General features: G+C 55.1%; 1 protein-coding gene across 2 annotated transcripts in view; it reads left to right on the forward strand.

Moving 5' to 3' along the window:
* MAPKBP1 (mitogen-activated protein kinase binding protein 1) overlaps positions 1 to 10,257 on the forward strand; it is a 60,886-nt gene extending 50,629 nt beyond the window's left edge. For both annotated transcript variants that reach the window (XM_081153634.1, XM_081153635.1), the window contains exons 15-31: positions 216 to 286; positions 447 to 568; positions 852 to 927; positions 1,039 to 1,150; positions 1,325 to 1,388; positions 1,633 to 1,767; positions 1,974 to 2,110; positions 2,317 to 2,372; positions 3,460 to 3,696; positions 4,133 to 4,299; positions 4,532 to 4,677; positions 4,796 to 4,993; positions 5,160 to 5,244; positions 5,539 to 5,822; positions 6,046 to 6,642; positions 7,066 to 7,151; positions 7,785 to 10,257. In XM_081153634.1, coding sequence (XP_081009760.1) covers positions 216 to 286; positions 447 to 568; positions 852 to 927; positions 1,039 to 1,150; positions 1,325 to 1,388; positions 1,633 to 1,767; positions 1,974 to 2,110; positions 2,317 to 2,372; positions 3,460 to 3,696; positions 4,133 to 4,299; positions 4,532 to 4,677; positions 4,796 to 4,993; positions 5,160 to 5,244; positions 5,539 to 5,822; positions 6,046 to 6,642; positions 7,066 to 7,151; positions 7,785 to 8,012 — 2,801 coding nt within the window. In that variant the 3' untranslated portion in view covers positions 8,013 to 10,257. The remainder of the gene's footprint in view (positions 1 to 215; positions 287 to 446; positions 569 to 851; positions 928 to 1,038; positions 1,151 to 1,324; positions 1,389 to 1,632; positions 1,768 to 1,973; positions 2,111 to 2,316; positions 2,373 to 3,459; positions 3,697 to 4,132; positions 4,300 to 4,531; positions 4,678 to 4,795; positions 4,994 to 5,159; positions 5,245 to 5,538; positions 5,823 to 6,045; positions 6,643 to 7,065; positions 7,152 to 7,784) is intronic.
* Positions 10,258 to 10,490: the final 233 nt, after the last annotated feature.

The raw sequence follows: 10,490 nt of genomic DNA on the forward strand, positions 1-10,490 counted from the left end.
TGAAATGTAGACTCTCAGTCCAGGGGACCCTGAGCCATCCAGGTTGGCTGAAGATAAAGGAAAGCCTAGGTTTGGAAGTAAGCAACCTGATTTAATTGGTTGTCCCAGTCATGTAGAGTAGCTTGATAGGGGGGGAAATATGGAGGGAAGGCAGAGGAAAGGCTGGCCCCATGTGGTGAGAGCAGTGGGAACAGCTAGGCCCCTCTCCTCCATAGCCAGCGATGGGCAAGTCCGCATGATCAGCTGTGGAGCAGACAAGAGCATCTATTTCCGCACTGCACAGAAGGTGAGAGGATGAGGTTTCCCTGAATGGCACAGCGGGTGGCAGTGGGGATCTCTGCCATTCCTGTACCTGAGATTACAAGAGGTGGAGAGAGAAAGCAGGGCTCTCTGGGCCTCGTGATACATTGGGGCTTGGGATCTTCCCATATGCTCCACCCCTGCAGTCTGGAGATGGAGTCCAGTTTACACGAACACACCACGTGGTACGGAAGACAACCCTCTATGACATGGATGTGGAACCCAGCTGGAAGTACACAGCTATTGGCTGCCAGGACCGAAATATTCGGTGGGCATCCCTTTTTCAGACTATCTGACCACATTCCTTGATGCCCTAGGGGGTCAGCTCTAGGCACCTCAGTCCCTGTATCTGCCTTTTTGTCTAGGACTTTGTGACCCCTTGAGCCTATGGAATGAGTACTTCGCCTCACTTAAGAGGTGGTAGTCCCTTTGGTGTTGGGGAGTGGCTCCCATAGAGAATGTGGCTGGGCGTGAGTTCTGGCATTTCTGCCACCCGGGTGTGCTTGACTGTGACCTCTCCCTCATGTGAATGAGAGTGTGTTTCTTTACAGGATCTTTAACATCAGCAGTGGGAAGCAGAAGAAGCTGTTTAAAGGGTCCCAGGGTGAGGATGGCACTCTGATTAAGGTAAGGGCCCAGTAGGATGGGCTGTGGGCTAGAGAGTAGGAGGATGAGGGTACTAGGTGGAGAAGGACTGGTGCTCCCTGTCTTCTTCCAGCTGTGTGTCCCACTCCTCAGGTGCAGACAGACCCCTCGGGGATCTACATTGCCACCAGCTGTTCTGACAAGAACCTCTCCATTTTTGACTTCTCCTCAGGCGAGTGCGTGGCCACCATGTTTGGCCACTCAGGTGAGTATAGTCCCAATCTCTACCGCTGGAACTTTACTCTTTCTTCCTTTAGATTTTGGGACCAATCGGAACTGCCTGCCCCTCCCTTCCAACTGACCCCCGACCTCCACTCTTGGGACAGAAGCTTGGCTGGGACTTCAGGGGCCTATAGGCCATATTCTTTGTTCTTCACAGAGATTGTCACTGGCATGAAATTTAGTAATGACTGCAAACATCTCATCTCTGTTTCGGGGGACAGGTAAGCAGAAGCACAGATGCTTCCCCTGCCACAACACACCCTGCCCCTCCCCTCTCTTCACCGTATGATGTTTCTGAAATGTAGGGGTGAACAGGGGTACTTCTTGGCTGGATCTAACCTGGCACTTCAGGGTGGCTCTAGTCTCCTGGCCAGCCCACAGAGAAGGGGAACTAATGGTGTTGCTACCCCTGGAGTCCTACCCTCCCCTTCCCCCTCCCTCACACAACTCTGTGGCTCTACCCAGCTGCATCTTTGTGTGGCGCCTGAGCTCTGAGATGACCATCAGTATGAGGCAGCGTCTGGCTGAGCTGCGCCAGCGGCAACGAGGGGTCAAACAGCAAGGACCGTCCTCTCCCCAAAGGGCAGCTGGACCCAATCGGTGAGAGCAGAGTATGGGATATGGGCAAGCAGTGGGTGGATGTCCAGATTGCTCACTGTCATCTTATTGCTCCTCCTCCTTGCTCTGAACCTGCCGTTCATCAACTCTATATCCCCCAATTCCTGTTTCTCACATGAAGACCCATCACGTTGTCCTCTTTCCTCATTGAGTCTCCTCTCCCATGACCTTCCCTGTCTTGGACTCAGGCATGAGGCCCCATCAGTGCTCTCTTCTGGACCAGCTCTCTCTTCAGATAGTGACAAGGAGGGAGAAGATGAGGGCACTGAAGAAGAAGAACTTCCAGCTCTGCCCATCCTTGCCAAGGGCACCAAGAAAGAACCAGGTCTGTGGAAGTCTGGCCTGGGGCTAGACAGGCACCAGTGGGTATAATGGCTGGATATGCTCTCTGGGACTGGGGGTGGTAAGAACAATGTGAGCTGAGGAAGCTGGAGCATCATTGTGGCCATGTAAGGTATGGGCTGGTGTGGGGCCGGGGCTGTGGGGTGGGTGGGCAGGAGACACTCTCTCTGACTGCCTGTCTCTGTCTAGCCTCGGTGCCCAGCCCAGCCCTGCCCCGAAGCCTGTCCCACTGGGAGATGAGTCGTGTGAGTCACCATCGTTAAAATGCCCTTCCAAAGTTACAGAGGTGAAGGAAGGTGAAAGCAGGGCTTTCTGGGCTTGGTGAGGCATTGGGGTGTGGGGTCTCCCCACGTGCTCCACCCTTTGTGTCCAAGGAAGGGCCTTGGGCGGGGAGTTCAGGCAGCTGGGCTGGTCCCAGGTTAGGGATGATGAAGCCCAGGTGTTTCCTTCCTATGGGCCAAGTGAGCCACCTGCAAGGATTAGTCACTGCTAAGGGAAGTACTCCACTTATGCAGCTGCCTGGGGGCCTGGGAGTAAATTGAACAAAGAACAGGTTGAGGTAGGGAGTAGAAAGGGGGTGTTTGAGCCAAACGGTTAGAAGTAAAGTTCGAGAAAGTCAAAGGTCCAAAGAGCAGAAAAGTGGAGAAACTGTAGTTCTAAAGAAACCCAGGTTAGGAGGTAAGCTCAGAACTTCAGAGAGAGGGGAAAGGCCATAAGACGACCAATGGCTGAGTACTTCAGGGCAGCCAGGAGGAGGGTAAAGGCTTTCAGAGCAAGCCCCAAGGCAGCTCCATCCTCACTTGTTTCGTGCTGGGATTTCAAGCACCATCACCTTACATTGTCAGCAGCAGTTACCTGGGATGATGTGTTCTGACTAGGCCAGGCATCTCAAGGCTGGGCTGTTGATTTGTTCTTGGTGCTGTGAATGGACTTGGTTGGGGTCCTTACTGGGGCTATTTTCAGAATAGAGGACTTCTAGAGACTCCTAGCTTTGAGGTGTCCATGATACCAGGTGAAGACTGAGACTCTAAGACAGGACATAGAGTGAAGCTAAGAGCATGAACTCTGGGCCAAACTACCTGAGTTATAGCCTACAGGCAAGCCGCTTACTGTCTGTGGGACTTGGGCAAGTTACTCAAACCCACTGTGCTTCAGTTTTCCCATCTGTAAATATGGGGATAATATTAGTATCTACTTCATAAGTTGGTTGTGAGGTTTGAATGAGCTAATATAAATAAAGTGGCTGGCACACAGTAAGTGATATATGAGTGTTTGCTAAGACTCTTGAGTGATTGTTACTGTTACTCCTCTCCTACCCCTGCCCCACACCAGGCACAAGAGACAGTGGAGTTCCTGGATCCAGCTCCTACAGCCAACCAAGGACCCAGAAGAAGGGGGCGCTGGGCTCAGTCAGGTGTGGAGCTGAGTGTTCGCTCCATGCTGGACCTGCGGCAGCTGGAGACACTGGCTCCAAAACCTAGAGGCTCTAGCAGGGACTCTCTGGCTGTGGCCCCACCTGGTTCTGGGAAGCATGATCAGCAGACCCCTGGGACCTTACATGCTGTCCAGGTGAGCCAGCTTTCTCCCAGTTCCCTAGAGATCTCTAAGCAGCCTTAGCCAGCCTTGTGCCAACAGCTAGAGCCTGAGCACTGGTCCAGCTATGTTCATTCTGCCCCTGTGGCACATGTGGTAACCTGAACTGCAAATTCAGGGTGGGGGCTGGCTAGCCTGTGTGGTATAGTGATTGTCTTGGGCTGGGTTCCTGGGAGGGCTGATGATATTAAGTGGTGGATAGAGGTTTGCAGTCAGAATGCTAATATAGTTCTTCTAGAAGCTCAGGAACACTAGTTGGAGCCCAGCCTGGCTTCCTGGTGTCTGTCCTCAGAGTTGGAGTATTCAGATTTTCCCAGATTTGGTGTACATCAAATCCTTGCCTACGCCCTCCTCTTTCCCAGATGCTCTGTCACATCAGCAACTCCAATAATGCCCTTTTGTGTGTTTCCAGAATGAAGAGTCCCCTCAGCCTCAGGCTTCTCAACCCTGTTCCTGCCCCCACATTATCCGGTTGTTGTCCCAAGAGGAAGGGGTCTTTCCCCAAGATCTGGAGCCTACACCCATCGAAGATGGTATTGTCTACCCAGAGCCGAGTGACAGCCCCACCTTGGATACCAGGCAAGGATCCTGCTGTCCCAGACCCGTGGGGCCATGCAGCCCCCAGTCTTCCCATCCCTCTGAGTGTTTTTTAATGAGCGAGGGGCTGGCCCCAGGCTACTCAGCCCACCATGTCACTACTGCCTCATCCCCAGTCCTGCTCACAGGTGGGGAGAAGGAAGGCAGGAGTCCAGTGGGGCTGTTGCTTACCCCAGCTCACTGCCTTTTTTCCTCCTCCTGGCCTTCCTGGCAGTGAGTTCCAGGTGCAGGCACCAGCTCGAGGGACCCTGGGAAGAGTGTACCCAGGCAGCAGGGGCTCAGAGAAGCACAGCCCTGACAGTGCCTGCTCTGTGGATTATAGCAGCAGCCGCCTTTCCAGCCCTGAGCACCCCAATGAAGGTGAGGCTGCATTCCTGAGGGAGGGCCAGAACCATGCAGGCCAGTGGACCGAGGTGGGAGTGGAGGCTGTGTTGGCAGATGGGTGCAGCATGATGCTTCTCTCCCCCTCCACATCCAGACTCTGAGAGCACGGAGCCCCTGAGTGTGGATGGCATTTCCTCAGACCTTGAAGAGCCAGCTGAGGGTGATGAGGAAGAAGAGGAAGACGAGGGAGGCACTGGCCCCTACGAGCTGCAGGAAGGCGGCCCCCATACCCCGGACCAGGAGCAGTTTCTAAAACAGCACTTTGAAACTCTAGCCAATGGGGCTGCTCCAGGTGTGGTCAGAAGGCCAGTATATGGCCACTGCAATCTGCCTTGCTCCCCTCCACCTGGCTGAGAGGGAGGGTCCAAGGGCAGGCCATGCCCTGGGGTTGCCTTCTCCAGGGGGTAGAATTGGGGACAAGTGTTGGCTTCATTTCATGATTTCTGTCACCCTGGCAGGGGCCCCAGTCCGGGTACCAGAGAGGACAGAGTCTCAGAGCATCTCTTCACGATTCCTTTTGCAAGTGTTGACGCCCCCACTCAGGTACTCTCCCCATAGCAGCTCTTGCTCTGCCACAAGGATCTCCAGCTTTCCTGATCTCCCAGTGCTTCTAGTAGGGCCAGTCTTGCCCCTGGGGCAGCATGTAGCCCTCCTTTCTCCAAAGCTTCCTATACCCAACAGTATTTGCACTCCCAAGTTTTGGGACAACTGGCCTGGCTGGCTTTGTGCCTGGCTTCTTGCCTAGTGCCTCCCTAGTGCTATGGGAGTGTCTCCCCATCTTGGCAGGAAAGAATCCTGAGCCTCCTCTAAGCCTTCTTCCAAATTTCCTCCCTGTAGGGAACCGTCCCCATCTTCTTCAAGCCTGGCACTGATGTTGAAGCCAGTCCAGGTGCCGCACGCTTCTGGTGAGCAGCTGAGAGGCAATGGTGCTAATCCTCCAGGAGCACCCCCAGAGGTGGAGCCCTCCCCTGGAAACCCTGGCCCCCAGCAGGCAGCCCCTGTGCTGTTGCCACGACGCCGTGTCAATGCGGACAGCAGCTGGATCTCCAAGAGAGTGGCCACAGCCAGCCCCTTAGGTGGACTCCAGAAAGCCCAGTCCGTGCAGAGTCTGGCGCCACAGGGTGAGGAACCTGGTGGGCTCAGTTCCAGGGTGTGGGGAGTGTGGAGCACATGAGCATGCTAGAAGAAGGAGGGCCTGATGTAGCCCTATGTGTTACTGTGCTTGCCACTGGGTCTCCTTTAGTGGGTATGTGCGGGGCACAGCAGCTCCTCAGGAATTGAGCCTTGGCATCTAGGACACCTTCCTTACCACATGACCTGCATATATCTCTCTCTCCTCTGTAGGTGGGGCTCTTCTACCAGGCCCATTACTCTTACGAGAGATGGAAGCCCAGGAGGGCCTACGTTCCCTACCCCAAGCTGATGACCGTCTGTCTCGGCCCCACTCCTACCAGAACCCCACCACCAGTTCCATGGCCAAGATATCCCGCAGCATCTCTGTTGGGGAGAACCTGGGCCTGGCGGCCGAACCTCAGGCTCCTGCCCCCATCCGAGTCTCGCCACTCAGGCAGCTGGCCCTGCCCAGCCGGGCTCACCTGGTCCTGGACATTCCAAAGCCACTGCCTGATCGTCCTACCCTGGCCACATTCTCACCTGTTACCAAGGGCCGGGTCCCTGGTGAGGCAGAACAGCCTGGCTCCCCAGTGGGCCTAGGAAAGGCTCACAGTACATCTGAGAGGCGGAGCTATTTAGGGGAGGGTACCCCTCCCAGGCCTAGGACAGAGTGCCAGGTTCAGCCTGGGCCCATCAGCCCTTGTGCCCAGCACTTGCCGGTCGGCAGCCTCCTCCAAGACCCCGAGAATTTGCAGCCCCCACCCCCTGAGAAGACTCCCAGCCCTATGGAGTGCACCAGGCCAGGGGCAGCCCTAAGCCAGGCCTCAGGTGTGCACAGTTCCGCAGCTTTCATCTCCTGCCCCATCCTATCTCTCCCGTCTCTGTTGGCCGCTCTCTGGCTCCATTCCATTTCTGTGCGTCCAGCCTCTGGCGTTTTTCGTCCTGTCTGCTCCTGTCTCGGTCCATAAGTCACACCCCTGATGGTGAGACACTCCTGCCAACCTTCATGATCTCTCTGTAACCCACTTGCCCCTCAGTGCCTCTGGCCTCTGGACTGTCCCTTTCCTTTGGACTTAATTTTCTGTGTGGTGTTGGGAGGGTGTTGGGAAAGAAGAGGCAAAAGGAAGGAACTGAGGGCAAGTGGAGGGGGTATGATGCTGGAGGGTAGGCCTGTCCTCCTCTGAGCGGCCAAGGGTGGGGAGGCCTGAAAGGGCAGCTTTGCTGGGCCAGAGCTGTATTTGTCTCTTCCAGAACCAGTGGTAAGCCTGGAGCAGTGTGAACAGCTTGTGGCAGAACTCCAGGGCAGTGTGCGCCAGGCTGTGCAGCTTTACCACTTGGTACGTATTGGGCACTCACCAGTGGGGAGAAAGAGCATGTCAGGAGTGCTAGCTGAGTATCTAGAACATAATAATAAGGCTCTTCTACTGATGGGTAGGTGGAGCAATAGAGAACATCCTGGGCAGAGGAGGCAAGGGGTTAGGGACCAGGCTGGGCCACTTGAACCAAGCACCTATTGGTTATTTCTGGCTCAGCGCTGGTGACTTCCTCAAATCAGAAGGTAGGGTAGAGAGCCCACATGTCCTAGTTTGCTCAGGACTATCCCAGTTTATACCTGTTGTCCCAGTGTAATTATTACTAGTATCCCTTTTCATATTCAAAAACTATTTGGTTGCCCTGGACATGGGGACAGTCCATCAGGGCCATGCCTTGCAAGAGGAGTTACTAACAAAATTTAGATGGTGCCGTAATCTGATGAGCTCCTCTTTTGGCATCACCTCAGAGTCTGCCTCTATCCCATAGCCTTTGGTCATACTTGCTGATCTTGGAGTATGGAATTCCCAATCACACCCAGCTGGGCATGCAGTCCCTTCTTTGGGGGTGGGCTACCAAAGTGGGTTCCCTCCTTTTTATACACCCATTTACAGGTCCCTCTACTGTTCCTCCAACCCACTTCCTGGGTCCTGTTGCAGGTAGCTAGCTGCAAGACACCATCAGTGGAGCAAAGTCGCATCACCCAGCTCCTCAGAAACACCTTCTCTTCAGTGCGGCAGGAGCTAGAGGCCCTGGCTGGGACAGTGCTGTCCAGCCCAGCTGGAAGCCCTGGGGCCGTGGGAGCTGAGCAAACACAGGCCCTGCTAGAGCAATACTCAGAGCTGCTGCTTCGAGCTGTGGAGCGTCGCATGGAACGCAGACTCTGAATTCCAGAAGCCTGCCCCAAGTGAATGCTCCCTTATTCCATACTAGCCCCTCCTCCACTCACTATAACCTGTGGGGATGCTTGGAGTGGATAGCAATGATCAATGCTCAGAGGGGAAGCAGCTCTCCCAGCTGCTCCTCATGGGGCCCCTGTATTTATTAATTTATTTCCCTGACTGTTGCCTCACTTTCTTGGAACTCCTGCCTCCACAGCCCCTCCAGTAGCTCATGCAGGGGTTAGGTCTTGGGTCTTTGTCATCTTGGTGCTGTGAGGAGTAGGAGGGCGGCCTGCCCCATCTGGGGGAGATCAGGAAGGGCTGGCCCTCTCTCTTCTTAGAAGCCATTTGAAATTACTGCAGGGATCAGCTCCCTGGGGTGGAGCACATACACAGGGTATTCAGTAGGTAGAGGTGAGCGGTAATGTGGTATTCAGTGCCCTTCAGCCAACAGCGGAGTCTCTCCTCTACCTCTACTTCCCCTCCCACACCAGCTGCACTCCCCTGGCTGCCAGAGCAGGGATTATCCATTTTCTCCAATTCCTGGCAGTTCAGAAAGGCAGAGCCCTATGGCCCTTCAGGGCATTCCCAGCCATCAGGAGGCTTGAGTTTGTATCAAAGCCTAAGCCCCCACATTCCACTCCTATTCCCCCTCTAAGAGGGCCCTAGCATTGTCTTTTTCCCTGTGCCCCCTTTTTGTCTTGGCCAGAACTTGAGGAGCCAGCTGTGGGATGTTGCTGCAGGACAGTAAAGCCCTCTGCTAGGCAGACATGAAGCCCTGGCCTCCTTCCTCTGCCCCTTGGCCTTCCCTATCCTCCAGCCCGGGTCCCCAGCAGGGTGCTGGAGCCCAGAGGCTGCCTCCCTGCATCCTGAGTGATGCTCAGTCAGAAGCCTATGTTGGAATTTCCCTCATGGTTTACAAGGCACCAGCCCACCTTCTAAAGACCTTGGCCACAGATGAAAAATCACACACACACACACACACACACACACACAACACCCCCCCCCCCCCCCCCCAGTTGCCTGTTCATTGCTAGAGTACTTGGCTGACTGATGTGTGCCTGGTTTCCTTTTATGTCCTGCCCCAGCTTCACCACCCTGGCTCATGTGGAATGCCTGTCAAGAAGCATGAAGAGGGGTGGAACACACTAAACCCAAATTCTGGATTCTTGGCGTCCACAGTCTAGGTGCTATGAGATGGCCCATAGGATATCTGGTTTGTGTAGAAGGAGCCTCCTCAAAGGCAGTTCTGGGTACCCATTGTGCTTTGGATATTGGAGGTTGAGGGAAGGGAGGCACATGGGACTGCTGCAAGGGCCAAGAGACACACTGGAAAGGTGGTAGGAGGGACAGGTAAGTGGTAGAGGTGAGGGAATAGATTAGAAGGGCAGTTGTTCAGGGTGAGGGGAAGGAGATAGGGCAGGGAGAGTTGGACCATTAGTGAAGCAGTTACTGAAGTGTTGGGGTGAAGAACGTGTCTCTGGGCCCTGCTGCTTCCCTCTGCCTCAGTTAAGGCAGGGCAGCGTTAGTATATATATAGCTCCAAGCCACAAAAGCCCATTCTCCTGTGGACAGGCCTTTGTGCCCTACTGGCTCTATAGGCAGAGGCTTAGAAAGAAATTGGATTCTGAAGGACGCCCAGCTCTGTTTGGGTCAGCCTGAGTGCACTTGAACAGATGAAGCCTATTTCACCCCTACTGTTCTTTGCTACCCTTATCTGTATGGCCAATCTACAGAGAAACCCTGGGCCCAAGCACTCTTCACAGAGGGTGGACCCCTGGTAGCTGCAGCTACCCTAGTCAGGGTTAGAAATACACTTCCACCTGTACCCCTAGTCCCAACTCGCACACCAGCCACAGCCCACGCCGACTGGGGCTCTCGCCGGGCCCTCTGGGCTGGGTTCTTAGTAATCCTTAGCCGGTCTGTCCCTAACAAAGAGGGAGCAATACTCCAGCTAATGTTTGTGAGAAGGTGGCTGCCCTTCTCCTACCCTTAGCCCAGCTTTGGGATGGGTGGGAATCTTGTGGCCGGTCTGGCGCCCGTTCCCTTCTGCATGTCTGAGGCCACCGGCAATTGCCGTCCCTGTCCAGATTTGCCCTGACCAAGTTTTGAAAGACCCTTATTTATAACTTTTATACTTTGCCCAGGCCCTGGCGCTTTCCTTCTCCCCAGGTTTCACGGGGCAGGGGCTGTTTTTAACATGTCCATTTGTATTGATGTATGAACTGGTGAATAAACAATCATTTGTTAAGTCTGGGACGCCACCAAGCGGGGCACGCATCAGAAGGCGCTTCTCTCGCCGCGTGGGCAGCAGAATGCGGCGGTGCGCCGGGGCGGGGAGAGCGGGAGCGGGGCGGGCCGAGCGGGAGCGGGGCGGGCCGGGGCCTCAGCTGTGGGGGCGGGGCGTACCTGGGGAGCGCCGGGAGCCGCGGCCGGACGCGGGCGTGGGGAGGGCGGGGCCTTAAAGGGGGAGGGCGGGGCCTC

This window comes from Miniopterus schreibersii (genome assembly GCF_964146895.1).
Source record: "Miniopterus schreibersii genome assembly, chromosome: 1".
NCBI lineage: Eukaryota > Metazoa > Chordata > Mammalia > Chiroptera > Miniopteridae > Miniopterus > Miniopterus schreibersii.